The following is a 23,418-nucleotide window of genomic DNA, read 5'->3' on the forward strand; positions in this document are numbered from 1 at the left end:
GGTTGTCAGGAGCGGAGAACCCCCTGCTGAAAACATGCTGCAGTAAGTACGCCTGAGCCTGAGCGCTCGTGTTTATGTCAATATGCGAGCGACCATCTGCCTCCAGTGTTGATTGCAGCCACAACACATGACGGAGCCGACTGACAGCGAGCCGCCTCTTCGTCCGGTCTCCGGATGATTCTCAGGCTGATGGCACGTTGGTCCATTCTGCCTCCACACGGGCGTCTTTGTTGTGACGCCGCACGTGTGTCTGTTAACAACCAGCAGCTGGAGGCAGTCAGGCTGCAGGTGTCTGCAGCGGTGGACAGCGAGCGGAGCCGATGGCACGCCACCAACAGGTCTCAGAGAAACCAACACCTTGAACGCGGCTGAATTACTTTCACCTGCAGGTGGAGCGAGTGCTGAATGAGAACCTCTGGATCAGGGTTCCAAACTGTTTTGTCTCATGTACAGTTCTGCTGTCCACTCATTAATCTTAGATAAACATTTAATCTCCTTCTTTGTCTCTTAAAGGGATGTTCAGATTATTTGAGTCTAATCAAATCATCACTTCTTTTTTTGTAATTAGCTGAGCTGCTCCACAATCGTTCCAGCTATGGAGACTGTAGAAAAGCCACCCTGGAGTAACAGTAGCCTGGTCGGGGAACCTCCAACACTCACAGTCAAGTTTAAATCCACATTGTAATTCTGAATATCATTATCTTTTGGAGGCAGAGGGTCAAAAAAAAACCAAAAAAAACTGAGCATGGTTTAGTCTTATCGCCTGCCTGGAATGGAATTCAGAAAATGTAAAAAAAACGTTATCTGAAATGATGATTTTTAAAGTGTATGTCACTAATGTTTTATTCAACACTTGGGGTCAACACTCTGCCAGCGTTTCAACACAGAACTCTCTGTATTTTTGTCCTTTTTTGTTAATCCCCACATGGCCTGATTATTTAAACTCTGCCTCCTAAAAATACATGTTAATAAAACTAAAACAGATCATGTTTTCTTTCAACATGAGCAGCAAACGTTGTCAGGAAAGTATCAGCAACTGAGCTGAAGTGATGTGTTGATAAGTTGATCTACAGAAAATGAAGACGAACATAAGGACGTCTAATTATTCTCTCTGATGTGAATCCCACATATGATCCAATGTTTATGTTTGCTCTGATGAAGAAGTCCATCACATTAACATAATTAGAGAATGTTGTTTACTTGAGCTCTGACTTTCCACCATTATTGTCTTAATGACTTTATAATTACGTCTCGATGTAAACTTGGACGATCGTAGCCGTGAGGTTCGAAAACTCTCAATGTGACGGTGGGAAAAACATTTACAGACGGGTCAAAGTTTCCCCACGGGACACATTCAGCAGTCGAGGTCCATTAAACAACTGTTTGTGTGTAAACAAATAAATACACAACAACGAGAAGCCCAGAATAACTGATGTCAGAAGAAGTTGTGGACTTTTTTTTTAAAGGTGGATCTCCATCATGTCAAGTCATTTAAGGCGTTTGTGAAATTTTATGTCATCACTAAAGTTTGTACAATTCAACCTAAAGAGAATATGAGTGTCTGAACCAAATTTCATGGCAATCGATCCAATAGTTGTTGAGATTGTTGAGACCATGAACATTCAACCGACACAGAAGACTCTTTGAAGGATGGCTACAGTCAGGATATCATCAATATTGGTATTCCAATGCTGTTTATCAACATTTATACCAGTCTGGTGGTAATACTCTTTTCTAATTGGCCGGCAGGTGTATATTTGACAGAATACACAAACATACAAATATGTGTCTGTGTGTGCGTGGGCTGTGATGTTACTGTCTGTGCTGCGGTGCACATGCATGCATTGTGCTGAGAATGTGAATTAATTTGACCTGTACAGACTCAGACATGTTACCCTGACCAGCTGGTCACCGGTCAGAGCCGGTCACGCTGAAAACTGGTACATGAATCGTCTAAATGGAGCCATATAACTTCAAACTCTTCCCAACTCAGGAAATGTGACTTGAACAATAATATCAGCTCCCAATCAAAAGCAGCACAGGACACAACAAAGGATTGGTTGTTTTGAGATGCTCTCAGTTGTTCTCAGCAGCTTCCCTTGACCCTCCAGAGGCGGAGTCACCTGACAGCCCTGTGCTCGCTCTGTGCGGCGAGCGATGCACTTCTCAGTATCCACGGCGGCAGCAGTAACAGCAGGCAATAGAGCCATTTCACCGGCCGGGCTGTCCGTGTGCTTTGGTCCCACCAGGAGCTCAGAGCAGAGGTGAAGAAATCAGCTCGGCGCGCAGAGAGCTACCCATGACTAATGCTGCTGCCTGCAGCCTGCCCTCTTGTACACGAGTCCCTCCAGGGACAGCTTAGACCAATCCCTGTGCAGATTACTCCAAAGCCTCCATCCATGCACTCCATCCTCCCTCCAGTCACAGCCAGACTTCTCATTCAGATAAACCAATAATTATACAGTTTGTGTTGTCTCAGAGCCTCACAAAGGCTTTATTTTTCTGTGAGCAGTCTGATCGTCTGTCATGCTTTGATGTGGCAAACAGTTTCAATTTGACTGTTTTTGTCCCAGCCGTTTGAGATTCTCTATCTCAAAGGGATTAAAAATCAATGAAAACTGTTTTTTCTTATCAAAGCTTTTCATGAGTGTATCAAATCGATTTAAGAGCAGATGAATTATCTGTTCCTCACTCTTCTTCCAGCCATCTTTCACCTGGATCTCTCTGCTTTCCAAGACTTAGCCTCGACTTCACCCTGATCTGCTGTCTGATCTGCTCGGCCTCGATAAGACAGAACTGCTGATTCGCACTTTAAAGAGCTTTTTCTTTAAAACTCCTGTGTTAGGATGTAATCCCAGAGCAGAGATGGGAAGTAACTAAGTACTGTACTTAAGGAGATTTTTCAGGTATCCATCTTTTTCCTTTTCCTCCCTACGTTTAAACACAAATTTCTGTATTTTATACTCCTTACATTTTAAAAACAGGCTTGTTACTTTAGTTTTAAAGATGAGAAGACGAAAACTATACAAGACCAAAAAAATTACATAAACAACAACACAAAGATGTGATAAGATGAAAACTATGTAAAAGACAAAACAAGACCAAAAAAAATCATAGATGTGACGAGATAAAAAGAAGTGTAAAAGAAATAACCAGACGAAAACTATGTAAAAGACGTAACAAGCAAAGAAAATGATGTCAAAGATGAAACAAGATGAAAAACAACATAACAAGACCAAATAACACCATGTAAACAACATAAAAGATGAAAAGATGACAACTACATAAAAAGGAGTCACAAGACAAAGATGATATAAAAGAAGTAACATTACGAAAATTAAGTAACAAGATGAAAACAAAGTAAAAGATGTGATAATATGAAAATGACGTAACAAGAAGAAAACTATGTTAAAGGACTAACAAGGTGATAATAGTGTGAAAGACATGACAGAAACTGCTTAAAAGATGCGGCAAGACAAAAAAATGACATAAAAGACTTAACATGAAAACAATGTAACACGAAAACAATGTAACATGAAAACAATGTAACACGAAAACAATGTAACACGAAAACAATGTAACATGAAAACAATGTAACATGAAAACAATGTAACATGAAAACAATGTAACATGAAAACAATGTAACACGAAAACAATGTAACAATACGGAAATGAAGTACAACAAGAAAACGACGTAACAAGATGAACACAATGTAACAGGACATAACAAGACGAAAATGACATAAGAGGAAACGGACAAAGGGGAGAAGCTGAGGTTGAGATGTCTTTGCACAAAAACAATCAGCAGAAATGTCCTTCTGAGGACAACTTTTTATTTTTATACTCTGAGGACATTTCAGAACCTGAACTTTTTCACTTTTAGTGCAGTAAACAGGTTCAATCAGAACTTCTACTCTTTTTAAAAACAAGTATCTGTACTTTTACTTGAGTACAGAATGTGTGGACTCGTCTGTCCCAGAGTTACCTTTTGGTACTTGAACATTGTTTCATGTCCTCAGTCTGTCTCCAGTACATTTATTGTGTGATAAGTTTTGTAATCTACTTTTTTGCTGTTCCCACTTTTCTCAGTCTGCCTTGTCCACTTCTATTTCTTTCATTTGCCTCATTTTTTTTTCTTTCAAAGCGACTATTCATGCAGAGACAGGTGTTTGCCCTGAACATCTCTGAAGAGTGGTGACTCAGGAAAGAAGCCATTTGTCTTAAATGTCTCTTCGTTTTCCCTCTTTTCCTCCCACATAACTGAGCAAAAACAGCCTGGTGTTTGAAAAACACATGCTGGTGTTGGTTTGTTGTTTCAGAGACGTACAGCGCAGACAAAGATACCAAATCTACCAGCTAACCACTAAAATGTGGCTAAAATACAGCTTCACTCACTGATGCATGATGGGTGACTTGCAGGCTGATGAATGTACCTGACACCTGAAGGTGATTCAAATGTGTTTGTTGCAGAAAAATAGAGTTTGAGTTCAAACCTTACAACGATCCGAGAGAGAAATGATTTCACAGGACGAGCAACACAGCAACAGAAAGCACACAGGACCATATAAAAGTTAAAAAAAGACAATATATCAGATTCCCATCAGGCAAAAGATGGTGAAGCACCTACTGCAATACTTCTTTTATACATTCAAAGGTATTTATTGACAACACAAACAGTCTGGATAAATAAATACTCTAAACTGGAGTGTTTTGGTTTGTGGATTTCTCCTTCTGTTCATAAGAAATGAAGGCATAAAAGTCATTTACAAAAAAGTTTTTCAAGGTTTTTGAATCACAGAGGTCCTTCATGCTGTTTTATGCCTCTTTATGGTCCTTTTCTGTCATTTTGCATCTTCTTAGTTATTTTGTGTGCCTTTTTGTGGCAGTTTTGCATCTTTTTGTGGCAGTTTTGCATCTCTCTTTAGTCATTTTATGTCTCTTCTTAGTTGTTTTGGGTGTGGGTGTTTCTCTATTTGGTTATTTTGCCTCCCTTTTTAGTTGCTTAGTGTGTTTTTGTGGCTGTTTTGCATCTCTTTTCCATTGTTTTGTGTCTCTTTGTGTCATTTACCATCTTGTTTTAGTTAGTTCGCATTTTTAAAAAAAGTTTTTCAAGAATTCTGAATCACAGAGGTCCTTCAGCAGACAGTTGTGAATGTGCATGAAATAAATTAGGCAGATCGGTCCAGCAGTATTCGAGATCAGCTGTGGACAAGCTTCAGGTTCAGTGATCGCTCACACATGGAAGCAATCCTGACTATTTTCAGTAAATATTAAAGATGTATAAATTGTGACCTCCTGTATCTGTGTTAGATTTGACTGGTTTACTTCTCCTTTAAGAAATAACAGGCCTTTTTTTCTGTTGTCCCTGCTTGTCTCTGTCATACACACACACACACACACACACACACACACACACACACACACACACACACACACAAACACTTACTAGGGTAATGATCGCTATTCTCGAGCGTGGTTTAATGGACCGGCAAACAACAAACATCACGCCGTACGCCGGGCAAACATCACACATCAGCAGCAAAGTGATGGATCATTGTGGGACAATCAAAAATCAAATGTCCATATCTCTCGTCCTCAGCAGCCGTAATCAAAGAGTCAGACGGCGGCTCATTGACCGCCTCACTGTCCCTGCCTCCAAACACAAAAAAACTTTACCAAAGTTTCTCCTGACACAGTTTAAACCTCCAACGTGACAACAAATCATCTTCAGATGGGATTTTTAAACAGGAAGACGCGGCTTTAACCTCAGCTGAGACACCGTCCCCTTGTCCTTTAATACACAGAAAGTGTGTGAGAAAACAGATAAATGGACGTTTGATCCTGCGTCCCCTCTCGTCTATCTGATCTCATCTGTGTGATCTCTGCTCTACTCCATTTCCTCCTTTTTTTTCTGTCGCTCGTCCTCAAATTGCTTCTTGCTCTGTCATCTGCCGCCATCATACTTTCATCTAATTCTCTGGATATCACTCTTTTATGTGCACTGATCTTCTGCTGTTACCCTCATTCACACGCTGTTGTTTAATCAGCCACTCGGTTCTTTAAAACAGCCTGCAGACTCTTTCTTTAAAGTGTCGGACCGCAGACCACTAATGAGATTAATCTGTTGTCAGTAGCTGTTATATCAACCAACCACCCATTCAGCACTTATAATATATACTAATGATGACTTAAAGAAGGGATAATGTACAGTGAGCAGGTCATTATTGTGAAATAATGACCTGCTCACTGTACATTATCTTATTACCTATATGCTGATGATACAGTGATTTACACCCATGCTCTCTATCAACTACTTTGCTGAGTTTTAAAGGCTCAGAAGTTCATGGTCTTCTCAAAAGCTTGCTCACAGTTGCCTGATGATTTTAGCATCTTTACATCTGATGGTGAATCCATTCAGCTTAAAGTGAAGATTGCTTTTAATTTTAGAAATAAATCTTGTTTTACGTTCAGTGCTAAGAAAGAACTTGTAGAAGCTACTTTTCTGTCTGTGATTGATTGTATATCATTGCATTCTGTTTTTATTTATGTTTTACACGATGTCCGAATGTCTTTGAAAATAGGCTTGCAATAAAATTGTAATTCCTATTGATTAATTTATTTTGGTATATGTGAGACTTACAATCTTACAGTGCATTATAAAGCATTTAAGACACACTGAAATCATTTAATAGCTCTGTTAACTATGCACAGGTATGCATATGTCAAGGAGGAGTTATATTTGTTGACTACGTCCTTATAAATGCTTACAGGTGTATTAACTGTTTTATAAGGTGAAATATGGCAGTTTAAATAAAGTTTTATGATAAATAAATGATTGCTGCTCTCTGTGTTTGCCTCCTCTCAGCTTCATGTGTGAATCTGGTCGTGCAGGTCTGTTGCTGCTCCTGAGAACTGCTCGCTGCTCAGGGCGCTGTGTATTTGCAGGTATTACCTGCTGAAATGATAAACAACCTTCGTACCATCAGTGAGTTGTGCAGAATATTGCTTTTCTGCTCTCTGCGGCCTCACTGTTGTCGGGGTTATTGCTCTGATGGTCAGCTGCAGGTGATGTTTGAAAAGACTGCAAACAGGACAGAAATTAGGATGGATGAGGAGCTCTCCAGCATCAGGGCGAGAGGAGAGGAGAGCTGGATGAGACAAGATTTATATTTTAAAGCAGGCATTTTATCAGGAGTATAAAGTAGGGCAGCACAGAAGAGAGTCTCACGCCTCCTAATTGAGATGTCAGAGATTCACCCTGTTTACCTAAATGAAAGTCTGAGCTGACGACGTTCTGCAGGGTGGAAAATCTTTCTGGCACACACGAGGTGATGAATCCAGATTTAGGAGCAGAATCAAATGTCGGCTCTGGATGAAAAAGCAAAAACGACGACGACTGGACCCCTTCAACGCCTTCACCGACGGCTGGTTTGGAGACTTTTCAAGGGTCAGGGGAGGGGTCACATTTTTAAAGTGGGTGGTTTGGTTTATTCAGTGCAATAGATGCACAACAAATAAGCAGTTTAAGACTCCAAATATCCTTCAGCCGTGGACAGATGATGAACAGGCCTGTGGACACAGACATGTCGAAGGCCTCTGACCCTCCTACAGAGGAGCCACATGACCGGTGTTATTCTGCTTCTTTTAGTTTTTAGTTTGTTCTGCTGTTTCTGTCTCTTTATGGTCATTTTCTGTCATTTTGCATCTTGTTAGTAGTTTTGTGTCTCTTTGTGGTCATCTTCTGTCTTTTTTAGTTGGTTTGGATCTCTTTTCAGTTATTTTTTTGCTTCCATTTTAGTTTAGATTAGATCCATTTGTTTTGGATCTTTTATGAGCATTTTGCATTTCGTTTTAGTGGTTTTGCATATTTTTGTGGCCATCTTGTGTCTGTTTCCAGTTGTTTTGTGTCTTTGTGATCATTTTCTGTCTCTTTCTAGTTGGTTTGCATATCTTTTCAATTATTTGGCTTCCATTTTAGTTGTTTTGCATATTTTTGTGGTCATTTGCATCTCATTTGAAGGATAAGATCAACTTTATTGTGATCATACAGAATACAATTACATCAAATTTATTTTCTGCATTCGACCCATCCTGGTATCAGCAGCAGTGGACGGTTACTGTGCAGCACCCAGGGACAGGGACAGGGACAGGGACAGGGTTTAGGGTTAGGGTGGTTTTGACAAATCATGGACGTCCATCCAGATTGTTCCCATCACTGACTTCAACAGACAGCAGCTGTGATGGTATGGAGGGATTCAGAGAGACATATGCTGCCATCACTGATGTCTTCAGAGACGTCCCTGATTATTTCAGAGAGACGATGCTGAGACACATTGTGGACGTGTTCCAACAGTGTGTCTTCATAGTAAAAGAGTTCAGGTCCTAGACTGACCTGGACCTGCAGTCCAGACCTGGACCTGCAGTCCAGACCTGTCTCCCATTGAAAATGTGTGGTGCATTATGAAGCACAAAATAGGACAACAGAGACTGTGGACTGTTAACAGCTGAAGACGAATATCAAGAAAGAATGAGACAGAATTTCTCTTTCTAAACTCTGATAGCATTGAGATCTGCTTCTCTTGTCCTGGTAACTGTAGCTACATCATGATATTTATATGCTGCCTCCTGGCCGTAACCTTTATGATGCTTTCATTCCTGTATTTGTACAAAGTTTCCACAGCAGGAGATTTATTTTACTTCATCACTTTTTTGAAACATCTGTTGAAAGGAAGTTCTCTTTATCAATTTTCCAACTTTTCCAGTGTACGGTGTGGAGAGAGCACATAAAACAGGTGGATGGGAACTTAATGAGTCTGTGACTCTGTTCTCTCAGAATCGAGTTTTTCCTCCGCTGCGTCTCGGGCTGGCAGCGGCGGTCCTCAAAGAAAGAATAATAAAAAGGAAAGAAAGAAGAAAAGCTCGCAGAACGACTCCGGTTCTCCCGTCTCCAGGCTCGGCTCTCTCCACCCACAACCAATTTCCTGTCCCTCAGCTCATTAGTCATCTCCACCCTCCCCTTCAACACCTTCTAAACTGCTCTCTGAGGATCTGCTGGCTAATCACACATTCAGTGGAGACTCCTCTGTGTGAAGCCTCGACGCTGCTGTCAATCACGACTCCCTTAATTAACCTGAAGTGAGATGTGACATCACACAAAATGTAACTACAACTCTGAACAACGACGAGTGAACTTGGCTCCTTTTATAACAAACGGTCCTCGTCGTCATTGTTATGTTTGCCCGCAGCCGTGGGATCAAAACTTGGATGTTTTTATTGAAAACGGGGCGTCATCACTCAGTATGACCAAGCGTGGAGGTCAGATCATAGCTGCAACTTAAAGCAGTTGGCATGTGTAGAAATGTGCTGCAGTGTCTCCACAGTGAGTGTTTTACCTACAGGAGATGGTCAGGGTTGACTTACAGGGGGAGCATGAGCACACATGTTCTGGACACACCCCCAACGCTGACGCCATAAAATAAAAAGAAAAAACATCGAGCTAATCCCAAATCCTGCATCAGGACCAGTTTCACACTAGATTCTTTATCCTGAATAACTTGTGTGTCAGAAGGGGCGACTGCAGCCTGTGATGACCCCGAGCATCTCTGATCTCACTGTCAGTGTAAATCTAGAGAGAACCACACATTAATCAGCCCGAGGATTAGTCTATTTATATCTGAATTTTATCCTTTTAAAGTTATTTTTTTGCATCCCTCTGCTCTTAATGTCACCTTAGTTAACTACTTCAGGATAACGAGTATGACAAAGGCTTCATTAATAGTTATTGGGGTTTTTTATTGTCCTTATTTAAGATGTTCTATTTCTGTGGTCTTTTAATATGAAGACACATTTCAGACTAATGAGACATAATGAGACATTAATTGTTCCACTTTCCTTCTTCAGCACAGATTTGTAAATTATTTCTGGGTCTCAAAACTTTGTTATTACAAAGTACATATTACAATCACAATTAGTCAAAATAACTTCAATATGATTTCTTTATATATTGAACAGCTCTACTGATTACCAATCTGTAAAACAGGATTTAAAATCTTTTCTGTCGATTTTATTCCTTTGTCCTGTTTGTTTTGTGTGAATCACTGTCCAACATTGGCTTTAAGAAGTTCCATATGAATAATCTGTATTATTACTGTCGGATCAAGGTGCCTCTCTGCTCTCTAATACTGACCATAACTTTTTTTGAATTTTTAATCCCTCCTCTAAATCCAAACTAACCTTGGATGCAGTGAAACTTGTGAATTATTTCACTCTCACCTGTTCTTCCTTTCTGGATTCTGTTATAAGTTTTTAAGCTGAAAAGCCAACAAATCCTCTTCTGTCTTGTTAAATATTCATGCATGAATGAGAGACAGGAGAAAAGCAGTGCAGGAGAAACTCTTTTGTTCATTGTCACATGAAAGAAAAAAAATACATCTGAAAATTAAAACTGCAGCAGCACAGATTCTATCAGTTGTATATGAAATCATTTGTGATGTAATTAACCATCCAGCAGATGAACCTTCCTCTGAGAAATTTAAGCTTCATCGTAATCAAAGTGCTGGTGTTAGAGAGCACATATCTGCACACAGATTGCTGCCGTGTTTGATGTTTTAAGACTCGTGGCTCAAGGCTGTATCCAACATAAACCCATTTACCTGTGCCCTTGAAATTCTGCCCACTAAAGTGCTCAGAAGAAAAGAAGTGTTTGAAATATTTCTGCTTTTTCTCAGCGTTCATTAATTCAGCCTGCAGCTGGTATTGTCCACACATATCCATCAGAAACATCTATTATCACCCCGTTCAAAGTTTGGGACGAAGATGCAGCCGTCCAATCAGACAGATTAATGAGCAGTGATCGTCTCTTCTGAGACGACGTCTACTGTCCGATGCTTTCAGTCCATTTTCTCAAGTTTGTATCAAACGGGTTAGAACAACACACCATAATATCTACTGTATAGATAAACAACTACTCGTCACCGAGAGAAGAAGGTTGTTTGACTACAGGGGAAAAACCTGGGAAAGACGTGGACAACATGATGTCAGACACACAACACGAAGAGAAATCTAATTAATGGAAATGGGCAACATGTCCTTGACGAGCTTCTTCAGTTCAGCAACACTGAGTCCTGTCGCTCTTCAGTCTGTTTTCACCTGTTTAGCAGCAGAGGGGCCCTCGGAGGTTCGCAGCGGGCGTGTCACTGGGGGGATCCGGGGGTTTCTCAGTGAGTTTCACATTCCTGTGCCGGCTTGCTCAGACTTGAGGTGGAATTTTTCGCTGTAGATAAAAGTTTTCTTCCCATGCAGAGTGAACGGCGGACGCTAATGTTTTTGTCACCTTTTACCGAGTCAAACTCAAAGTAATGTCGGTACTTCCAAGCATGAAATGCTGCGTGGTCCTGCTCTCTCCCGCGCTCCATGTTGTCGCTTGTTGATCACTACTCGTGTCTTGTCACCAGACAGTCTCACAAAACAAAATCACGGTTTAGTAACACGGTAACGCAGCCTGCTTACGGGAAAGTAACAGTAATCTAATTACTGTTTTTGCCAATGTAATCCCTTACTTTATTCGTTACTTGAAAAAGTAATCAGATTACAGTAATACGTTACTTCTAACGCGTTACTGCCCATCAATGGAACCCACTAATAAAAAAAAAACAAAAAAACAAGCATTCATTCATATTTTCTTTGCTGGTTTACTAGAAATTCATTTTTAGCCCTGATAAGACATGGAGAACCTCAGGGTTCGATTCTGGGACCGTTTTCATTTGTTTTATACAAAATACACTTCAACTCTGTCACATGACACGCAGACATGATGTTCCACTTCAATGTTATGCAGATGATACGCTGCTAGTTTTAATCATTGATTATGTTCTCAATCTATTGATTAATTCTTAAGTCAGCTAAATGTCATAACAATTCAACTCAAATATTTACTTTAATGTCACAGAAAACTGAAAAAAATATGAAACATTCATTTTTTAGAAGTAGGTATCAAACTGTTTTGTTTATTTTTGCTTAAGAACTGACATAAATGATTGAAAATTGTTACTGATTAGGATTCTGTTTCAGTCCACTTAACTAATCACTTCAGCTCTACAACTACATGTTTATTTCTGCAGATATGACTCCATACTGAGTCAGTGGACACTTAACTGTTCCTTCACGTGCACTCTGTGTTAATAATCTTAATAGTGTTATCCTGTGGTAAATTGATAATATGCAGCCTGCGGGGCTCCTCTAATAATTGATTGAGTCAAAAAATAACAAAAAGGAAAACAAAACTAATAATAGAGTGAGCTCACATCAGGAGGTCTTTACACAGTGTCCTGTTGTGTTCAGAGTTAATGAGCCAAAATGCTTCTTTAAATGTTTTATAACACCACGTTCTCCTCTACCTCAAAACGCCTCGCACACCACAATTCAACTTCCTGTCTAATCACTGTGATGACACACGAACGCACCACAAACACACCACACTACTGAGACACATAAACACACCAGAGCACTGATTTGAACTGATATAGAACCAGTACCAGTACCTTTTTCAGTACTTTACTCTCTCTGCGGTCCAAACCTCTCAATTTAAACATGTTTATTACTGCAGTGCTTCGTACTGTAATATTTCCTTGTTAACAGTCTGCAGCTCACGTGCTGTTAGTTTCATGCTAAAGTTTCAGACATACTAAATAAATCTCACACACTGTTAAATAGCAGGTTGGTAAGCAATTTCAGACAGTGGCTGAGTGTTGGCTAACGTTAGTAAAAATGCTAAGCTAACTGGAGATAACTGCTCCAGCAACAACTTATCCTACAAGCTATTTAATCACCTGTAGACTTAAAGTTTCACCATGTATAGAAAATAAACTTTTTTTGTGCTAGCTTAAGGCTGCTAACGTTAGCTGCAGCTGCTGAAGGTGACCTGGCTTTCAAGCTACCAAACATGATACGCTCTTTTGCTTTTCGATATATTTTGACCCCCAATCAGCTTTGCTTTTTACATTTCATATATTGCAGCAAGTGTTGTCTGTGTCACAGTTTGATTTTTTTTTTTTATACATATGTATTTTTTTGTTTTTTTGCTGTTATTATAGTACAGAAGAGTCAACAGAAAAGAAGAGACGGCGTGCAGGAAAGAGCTGCAGACTGGAACCAAACCTAACTACGGGGTTCCCCACATTTTAAAAAGTTGTCATGGTTTGGGCTTTTTGTTTGTCATTTCCTGTTTTATTTTGTTGTTCTTTCCTTTCCTCTTGTTTGTGTGACTTTACTTCCTGTCATTGTCCTTGTTGAGATCAGCACATGGATCTATTAATACACCTAAGAATCAGCGCTGATACATACAAGTCAGGGATTCTGCCTCTGACAAAGATAAAACCTGAACTGTTTACTGCCACTCTGACAACTTACAGCAATAAAGTCCAATAAAATGTATTTTAAGGCGTGTTGCTTTGTCACCGCAGTAAGAAAAAATCTATACCATCTGGAGCTGCGAAAATTAATGGATTTATCAATTATTAAATTAAAGACCAATTAAACCTTTTTTAAGAAAAAAATAAGTAAAAATTCTGTGAGTTCAGCTCCTCAAATATGAATATTTCTGGTTTCTTTACTCCTCTTATGAGAGTAAAGTTAACAATAAAAATAAAGTTAAAATAAACTAAAGTTAAAGTTAAAATAAACTAAAGTTAATATATTTGAGTTTTGGACATAGGACATTTGAGGACATCAACCTGGGTTGTGGATGAGCACTGTTCACCATTTCCTGACATTTTATGGTCCAAACCACTAATAGATTAATAATCAAGAAGATAATCGACATATTAATTGACGATTAAAGTTATCATTAGCTGCACCCCTAAGAACGCTGAGCACTTTGAGTTTGGTACCTAAGCTGGCACTGTGAATGTATATGTAATTTGGTTGGTATCCTTAAAAGAACCGCGTTTGGTTACCAACCATCAGCACTGAGACACACGAACGCACCACAGTACTGAGACACACGAACGCACCACAGTACTGAGTGTTACAAATGTTTGAAATGATGTGTTTTGTGTTTCTGTACAGCGCAACTCTGGTTTAAATGTAGGTGTTGTGTGTGTGGCCACCATGTGTGTGTGTGTGTGTGTGTGTGTGTGTGTGTGTGTGTGTGTGTGTGTGTGTGAGATGCAGAGGCTTTGTGAGCAGTGCTGGCACTACAGAGACATCCTTAGTGGAATGGAGAACAAAGCGAGAGGCTCTTAATGAGCTCTGCCACTGCTGAGACCCAAACTAGGCCAGCCAACAGTGTGTGTGTGTGTGTGTGTGTGTGTGTGTGTGTGTGCGCACCTCATCGGTGGTGCTGACACACACAGAACACAGTGCAGGACCAGCAGTGGGACCTGAACCAACCAAAGATGTTAGCCAGGTGAGTCAGAACACAGCAGCTCTGCACTGACAGAATGTTTCATGTGATGTTGCTGTTTGTTCTATTAAAATTCCCTCAGCAGCACATTACAGGAACAACAGCAACAATTACTACAACAACAACAACAACAACAACAACAACAACAACAGCAACAACAGCAACTGCAACAAAGAGTCCTACACACATTTATCACTGCACTCCTCTGACAATGTCCATTTGGTTCTTAAAAACTATTGGAATATAAAAGAGTTCTCAGTAGGTGGGTTCTAGATGTAAACCTTAGAATATATAAAAGAGTTCTAGGTAGAACCCCCTGGTTTGGTTCTAGATAGATAGAAACTCTTGGAATATAAAAGGGCTCAGGTAGAACCTATAGGTTGGTTCTAGATGAAAACCTTAGAATATATTAAAGGGTTCTTAGCAGCTACTTCTTGAATGGATTCTTGTTCCAACCCTTAGAAGGTGGAAATCTTTTGGAGAGGGTTCTGGGTGGAACCAGTACACCATACAAGGGTTCTCTGTGGAACCTCTCATATGGGGTCCTGGGTGAAACAGACAGTTCTATGTATAACCCTTCATGTTGGGTTCTAGAAGGAGCTTGTACGAAAGTTTGGGAATCTGGGGTCTTTTTTATTCCACACGTTCTTCTTCCTCGTTGCCTACATTACCCATGATGCTGACAGTTGAGCGTACATGCTGGCAGTGGCTAACGTAGCGCGCAGCAGGGCTACAGTCATCTGAGCAGACATTTTTCAGTTTGAGTTTTGACCCTTTGAGGTTGCCGTAGCCGCTCAGTGTTGAATGTTGAAGCAGAGCAACAGATTGAGACAGAAAAGTGAAGTCAGAAGTGAAAGTGACGCTTGTTAAGATAATATTATTGTGATCACAATGCTAATTTATGTTAGCATGTCAATGGGAATTCCAATTATATTTTAGCATCAAGCTAACAGACTAAGAATTAGATATTTATATATTCAAAAACCAAAAACCAATCTATTGTTAAAAAGTAATCACAATACTTAAGAGAATCAACTTTTTCTCCACCTCCTACGTCCCACAGCTCCCCCTGGAGACGCTTTTAAAAGTTCTTCAGTAAAACGCTCGAGCACCTGGAAACACTGAGGTGAAAAATCAAGTTCATCTTTAAACAAGGGCAGAAACAACAGCAGCATGTTGCTTCTTTCTCTCTTTGTCCCTGTTGGCACTTCAGGCAAAATTCAAATTCAAACAGAAACCCACACAACAATCGATGCAGAGCCCTGTGCAATCTCTGCAAGTGAAGTTCTCCCAGAAACACCCAGAAGTTGTTCCGTTTCATGTGCCAGCTCAGAACGTTGAGGAGAAATCAACAGGCAGCAGGAGGCTTAATTAGCTCTCGACGCGGCTCCGTGTTGGCGGCAGCTTACCCTCAGTCAGACCCATGTGGATGCTCCAGTAGTTCTGCAGACACTGCAGCTCTTTCTTCATGCCTCTCTTGCAGCGGCAGTCGTACAGCGGCGAGTCCTGCAGCACCTCCAGCGCCCCCTGGCACTCCTTGGAGGCCAGCATGGCGCTGCGCTCCTTGTCCCCCCCGGAGAGGCACTGGCGCATGATCCGGTAACGTGAGCTGCACTGGCTGTTCTGGTTGCACAGTTCAGAGGCTCGGACGCAGTCCAGAGGTTCCCTCCAGCCGGGGGGGCCCAGCTCTGAGTCACACACACACACATCTGTGGAGGCAAACACACAAACACACACACACACACAGAAGTGAGACATTATTCTGCTAATGAACCTCTGAGGCCACGTTCATGTGTGTGTGAGGTCTGACAAGGTCTCTGACTTCACTGAAGTAACTAAATACAAATACTTTGTTACTGTGCTCAAGTATTTTGAAAACTTTGTACTTTTCCTGCCTACATTTCAGCATGAATGTATTTTCTACTCCTTACATTTTCTGATCAGACTTAAGTTTTAATGCACCTGAGGGGAATTATTGATTATTTTTATTTTGTGTCACTGCGTCAAGCTCAATGGGAGGGACAACAACAAATAGCTAACCCTAACTCGATTCTGATTGGTCAATTACAGCATTCTGTTGTTTCTGAATAACCGTTGCTACAGACACAGTTCTGATCACAGACTGAAGGGGGGCAATAAAATCTTGTCTTAATCAATAAAAGCAGCTCTGTAATAAGCAGGAAAATGTACAGTGAGAGTGTTATTCTTGCTAAATAAACCCAGACAGGGTGGTGCAGGACGCCACCGGTGGTTTTATATCAAATGTTTGTTTTTTGACTGAAAATCAAAGTTTGGTGAACCGTTTTCACCCATGAATCATGTCTGCAGGTCGTCCTTTCAGCCTGTGAGGTGGTTACTCTGCTTGTAGTCTGAGAAGTGAAAACCAGGACAGATGAAGTCTGCAAAGTGCTCACAGCTCCACTTCAATAATAATATCAACATGTCAAATCTTCTCTTCATCAGATATTAACATCTCCTGTCAGCTCCGTCACTGAAAACACACACGGTTAAAGTGACGCTCTGTACAAACTCAATTCATCACAACACTTTGGCAGAAAGTTTTCAAGTCTGCAGCAGAGTCTGTTTCACCTGCAGCTTCATGACGACATCAACATGTGAGTTATAAATAATATAAAATCAATAATATATGATAATAAATCTGTCTGAGTATCTTCACTAAACATCCTGAGGCTAAAAGCAGCAGCTAACAAGTTCAGTTTGCAGCAGAGAGTCAGGTTTTTATCTCTACACTGTAAAAACAAAACAGTTGAGACAACTGAAAATTTCAAGGCAACACGCTGCAATAGATTTTTAAGTTTTAAGCCGACTCTTAATTTTTTAAATAAACTTCAAAACTTTTGCCAACATTTAATCTTTTGGTGACATCATTCACTTTTCTTCTTTAGAAAAACTTGAATCTTTTTTAGCACCTGAAAAAAAGTTTAAATTAAAAATATCAAAGTTTTAACATTTTCTTTCACTTACTTCACTTACATCTGGAGTCAGGAATTCTTTTATATTTTTCTTTATCTTTGCTTGAAAAATACTGAAACAATAAATCAATGATTAAAATAGTTGCAGAGTATGTTTTTGTTGAATGACTGATCGATAAATTAACTAATCATCTCAGCATGAGTGAGCTCAAATCTCAAAAATCTATTGCAGTCTGTTTTTCTTTTTTTACAGTGTAGTATCTGAGCTGTTAAAGTCTGCGTTCAGTGTTCAGACAGAAGCTGCAGGTCATGTGACTCATCATACAGCTCATAAAGTTGTAACGGTGCACAGGTCTCCCTCAAACAAGACATTTTAATCTCAAGTGTACAAAAACAAGATAAAACATTTTTAAAGCCACATTTGGCAGCAATTATCAGGTGGAAACAATCCAACAACACCTGAGAAGACAGTTTGTTCGTCTGTCAGCTGATCATCTGTCACAGTTACTCATCAAACCAAACATCCTCCTCAGACTTCAGGTCGTCTGACAGGAAATAACCACCGTCTGATGCAGAACATTCAGAACCACAGCTGATCCAGTAAACCAGTAAAATCTTACAATTTTATTGCATCAAAGTCTGATTTGTTTCGTCAGCTGGAGAGAATATCTCATGCTGGTGGATCAGAGCTGTGATGCAGTTTATTAAATATCTAAAATATCTTTTTGTTTTTATTAAATCTGATTGATTTTGTTTCTCATGCTGATTGATTTATGTTCAGACTGTCCACCTGTCAACCAATCACTGCAGACGCCCCTGTTCTTTCATGGACATGTCATCGTTCTCCGGTGCGTGTGAAGAAAACTTTCACACTGAATCTGGTCTGAATCAAAATTACAGGTGTGAAACCCAGACGTCCACACGTTCTGTATTCAAGAAGAAGAAGAACGGATACTGAAAGTAGAAGAACTGATTCTACTTTGTTACTCAAGTAAAAGAAACAAAGATCACTTAAAGTATAAAAGTAAGAAGAAACCCAGTGAAGGACATGTCTGTCGTAAAAGACGTAACAAGACAAAAACGCTCTGCACAGAAACAGCAGACAAATTATTTTGACTGAAATAGTGATTATGATGTTTCTACTGAGAACTTTTTAGATTCCAAGGGTTCTATCTAGAACCCACCAAGGGGGTTGAACAGAGAACTATTTTACATTATGGTACAAAAAACCCTGGACAAACCCTAAATGAAAGAGTGCTTGAAGAACTCTTTCTTCTAAAAAATGGTTTGATGAAAAGGGTTCTTAATGGAACCCTGAAGACAGAACATCTAGAACATCTGAAGACTCATAAAGCAGCACACATACTACTACTGGGTGCTGCACACCAGAAACTGCTCCTTATAGTGTTCTTAACAGTATAACCACGTTATCTAGGACTTACCAAGTTCTCTACAGAGAACTATTTCATATTATGGTACAAAAAACCCTTGATGAAAGGAACTCGTTCTCTTTCTTTCATCTAGAAATAAAAGTTTTTTTTAGGCCAGGTCATCTGTGCAGCACTACAGTACCTCATTATAATGCTGTTTTCTCACATTTTTCATTTTTCAAAATATTTTGGTTCTGGTTCTGGTTCTGCGGTTTGGATATTGCACTTGGCCATGTTGTGATTTTATTGTGACTGCATTAATTGTGCAGCCCTGCCCTGATATACTGTAGTACCTTTATACAATCCAAGCCTCATGAATAGTTCTTTAATGTTCTGCAGAATGCTCTAATGTGAAACCAAAAACCTGGACTTGGTGTGAAACAGCCAGGAGGAGAGAAGGTCCTCGTCTGCACTTTACAGATTGAAACAGTTGTAAAATTTGTACCAAATCCCTCCTAAAATAGTGTAATTAGTGTGTGTGTGTGTGTGTGTGTGTGTGTGTGTGTGTGTGTGTGTGTGTGTGTGTGTGTGTGTGTGTCCTTCACAGCACACTAACTGAACTCTGCTGAACTTCCCCCGTCAGCTGCTGCTTCTTTCATTTGGCTTCTTTAACTCCCACTGAAACCAGCTCTGCCAGGCTGCAGCGAGTTTACAGCCAAAACCGATTTAATGGACGCGTCTCAGAGCTTCTTCTGCAAGACGGCTGCACTGTCTTCAAAATAAAGACGTCAGGTTGGAGAACATAAACTGTTCTCCAGAGCGCGCAATGTAAACGTAACGCAAATCAACCCCGGTCGTTCGAGTGATGACTCTGCTCCAGAACAGAGGATCAGAGATGTCGAGTCTCCTGCAGGTCCAGTTTCACTCAGAAAAAAAAACCCTAAAAATAAAGAAGAACAAGCAGCTCTTCTCGCAGAACAACTCAGAGATCCGTGACAGAGAGAGAAACTGGAACTCACTGTGGCTCTGACTGTTACTGAGGTGAAAAATGAGACACGTGGATTAAAATCACCGAGCAGAGCAGGTGGAGTTCAAATCAGCCAGTCTGAGAGAGGCTGCAGTGGAACGTTCTGCTACGTTTGCAGGCCTGAACGATAGAACTACAGTGAAACATATCGAGAACAGACCATTCATCAATAAGAGAACATCATGTAACCGAACGACACACCTGGACTGAAGTGGAACCATCAAACTTCTGTCTCATCGTTTCCTCACATCGCTTGTCTGTTTGAGGTAAAATATGTTCCTGACTGTTCCGTACACTCTGAGAAAGACGGGTTCCAAATTCCTGAGGTGATGTTTTACCCAGAACCATTTGCTTCTGAAGAACCTTTTTTTAAGAATGGGTTTATCAAGGGTTCTTTGTAAGACTACATGTTCCATTAAGAACCCTTTTTTGGAAAAAAAATTCCAGGATTTGTTGAAGAAGAGGTTTCATCAAGAGGTTTTTGTACCATAATATGAAAGGGTTCTTGGTAGAACCCCATGGGTGGCTCCTCGATAAAACCCTTGGAATATAAAAAGATTCTTGATAGAAAAGCCCTTGGTGGGTTCCAGATTAAATTTCTTGGAATAAAGAAAGGTTCTCAGCAGAACCCCCTGGAGTGAACTCCCTAAGTGAGTTCTAGAAAATACCCTTGAAATGTGAAAAGGTTCTAGACAGAACCCCCTCGGTGGGTTCTAGATATAACCTTTGGAATAAAAAATGGTTCTTGATAGAACCCCTGTGCGTGTTCTAGATAAAACCCTTGGAATATAGGAAGGTTCTCAGTAGAACTCTCTGTGTGTTCTAAATAAACCTCTTAGAATATGAAAAAGGTTCTCAGTAGAATTCCTTTAGTGGGTTCTAGACAGGACCCTTGGATATAAAACAGTTCAGTAGAACCCCCTCAGTGGGCTCCTGCTGGCACAGTTAGAAGGTGGAAAGGTTTTTGATAGAACCTCAAAAGACTGTTTCAGTGGAACCAGTACACCATAGAAGGGTTCTCTGTAAAACCTCTTGCAGGGGATTCGAGGTGTGACCATTTTATGTTGCATTCCAACTCTGAAGGGGTTCCAAGTGGAAAATCTAAAAAGGTTCTAAGGGTTCTCCTGTGGGGACAAGCTGAAGACCCTTTTATGGTTCTATTCAGCACCTTTATGTCTCAGAGTGTAGCTGAAGGTTTATTTACGAAGTTCTATTTTTATCAGCTGGTAAAAGTTATTTTTAGTTCTTTATAAATATTTGGAGTTCCTCTCTGTTTTATGTGGTTGGTTCCTCCAGTGTTCCTCCGATGGTAGATTACAGACAGAGTTCTACATGGGTTTTTATGACTCATATGGTGACTGGAAAAACAAACGTCATGTGAGACGTTGAATGAGCTGCAATCTGTGTTCCAGCTCATTCTTCTCCAGACGGTTCTACGGTTTCTATTAACGAGGTGACAATAACACGGAGGTGGAGTCCAATTAACTGAGAGTCCCAGAGAACAGATAAGACTGTTTACCTACAGCTGACAGCTCGCTGACGACCACCACGGAACCACTGAGACACAGAACTGTAGAACCACAGAACCACTGAGACACTGAACCACTGAGAGACAGAACTGTAGAACCACAGAACCACTGAGACACTGAACCACTGAGACACAGAACTGTAGAACCACAGAACCACTGAGACACTGAACCACTGAGACACAAAACTGTAGAACCACAGAACCACTGAGACACTGAACCACTGAGACACAGAACTGTAGAACCACAGAACCACTGAGACACAATACTATAGAACCACAGAACCACTGAGACACTGAACCACTGAGACACAGAACCACTGAGACACTGAACCACTGAGACAATGAACCACTGAGACACAGAACTGTAGAACCACAGAACCACCGAGACACAAAACCACTGAGACGATGAACCACTGAGACACAGAACTGTAGAACCACAGAACCACTGAGACACTGAACCACTGAGACACAGAACTGTAGAACCACAGAACCACTGAGACACTGAACCACTGAGACACAGAACTGTAGAACCACAGAACCACTGAGACACTGAACCACTGAGACACAGAACTGTAGAACCACAGAACCACTGAGACACTGAACCACTGAGACACAGAACCACTGAGACACAGAACTGTAGAACCACAGAACCACTGAGACACTGAACCACTGAGACACAAAACTATAGAACCACAGAACCACTGAGACACTGAACCACTGAGACACAGAACCACTGAGACACAGAACTGTAGAACCACCGAACCACTGAGACACTGAACCACTGAGACACAGAACTGTAGAACCACAGAACCACTGAGACACTGAACCACTGACACACAGAACTGTAGAACCACGAAACCACTGAGACACAGAACTGTAGAACCACAGAACCACTGAGACACTGAACCACTGAGACAATGAACCACTGAGACACAGAACTGTAGAACCACAGAACCACTGAGACACTGAACCACTGAGACACAGAACTGTAGAACCACGAAACCACTGAGACACAGAACTGTAGAACCACAGAACCACTGAGACACAAAACTATAGAACCACAGAACCACCAAGACACAGAACCACTAAGACACTGAACCACTGAGACACAGAACCACTGAGACACTGAACTGTAGAACCACGGAACCACTGAGACACAGAACTGTAGAACCACAGAACCACTGAGACACTGAACCACTGAGACAATGACCCACTGAGCGACAAAACTATAGAACCACAGAACCACTGAGACACTGAACCACTGAGACACAAAACTGTAGAACCACAGAACCACTGAGACACTGAACCACTGAGACACAGAACTGTAGAACCACAGAACCACTGAGACACTGAACCACTGAGACACAGAACTGTAGAACCACAGAACCACTGAGACACTGAACCACTGAGACAATGAACCACTGAGACACAGAACTGTAGAACCACAGAACCACTGAGACACAGAACCACTGAGACACAGAACTGTAGAACCACAGAACCACTGAGACACTGAACCACTGAGACACAAAACTGTAGAACCACAGAACCACTGAGACACTGAACCACTGAGACACTGAACTGTAGAACCACAGAACCACTGAGACACAGAACTGTAGAACCACAGAACCACTGAGACACTGAACCACTGAGACACAAAACTATAGAACCACAGAACCACTGAGACACAGAACTGTAGAACCACAGAACCACCGAGACACAAAACCACTGAGCCACAAAACTATAGAACCACAGAACCACCGAGGCACAGAACTGTAGAACCACGGAACCACTGAGACACAGAACCACTGAGACACAAAACTATAGAACCACAGAACCACTGAGACACAGAACTGTAGAACCACAGAACCACTGAGACACTGAACCACTGAGACACAGAACTGTAGAACCACAGAACCACTGAGACACTGAACCACTGAGACAATGAACCACTGAGACACAGAACTGTAGAACCACAGAACCACTGAGACACTGAACCACTGAGACAATGAACCACTGAGACACAGAACTGTAGAACCACAGAACCACTGAGACACAGAACCACTGAGACACAGAACTGTAGAACCACAGAACCACTGAGACACTGAACCACTGAGACACAAAACTGTAGAACCACAGAACCACTGAGACACTGAACCACT

At 40.9% G+C, this 23,418-nt stretch overlaps 1 protein-coding gene across 1 annotated transcript in view; it reads right to left on the reverse strand.

The window, feature by feature from the left end:
- The window catches only part of gfra2b (GDNF family receptor alpha 2b), a 119,698-nt gene that overhangs the window by 90,884 nt on the left and 5,396 nt on the right, over window positions 1-23,418 (reverse strand). Inside the window, exon 2 of the mRNA XM_084746443.1 lies at window positions 15,811-16,110. Within this exon, the coding sequence (XP_084602569.1) occupies window positions 15,811-16,110 (300 nt within the window). The remainder of the gene's footprint in view (window positions 1-15,810; window positions 16,111-23,418) is intronic.

This window comes from Lutjanus erythropterus, chromosome 20 (genome assembly GCF_056507025.1).
Source record: "Lutjanus erythropterus isolate fLutEry1 chromosome 20, fLutEry1.hap2, whole genome shotgun sequence".
NCBI classification, from domain to species: domain Eukaryota; kingdom Metazoa; phylum Chordata; class Actinopteri; order Lutjaniformes; family Lutjanidae; genus Lutjanus; species Lutjanus erythropterus.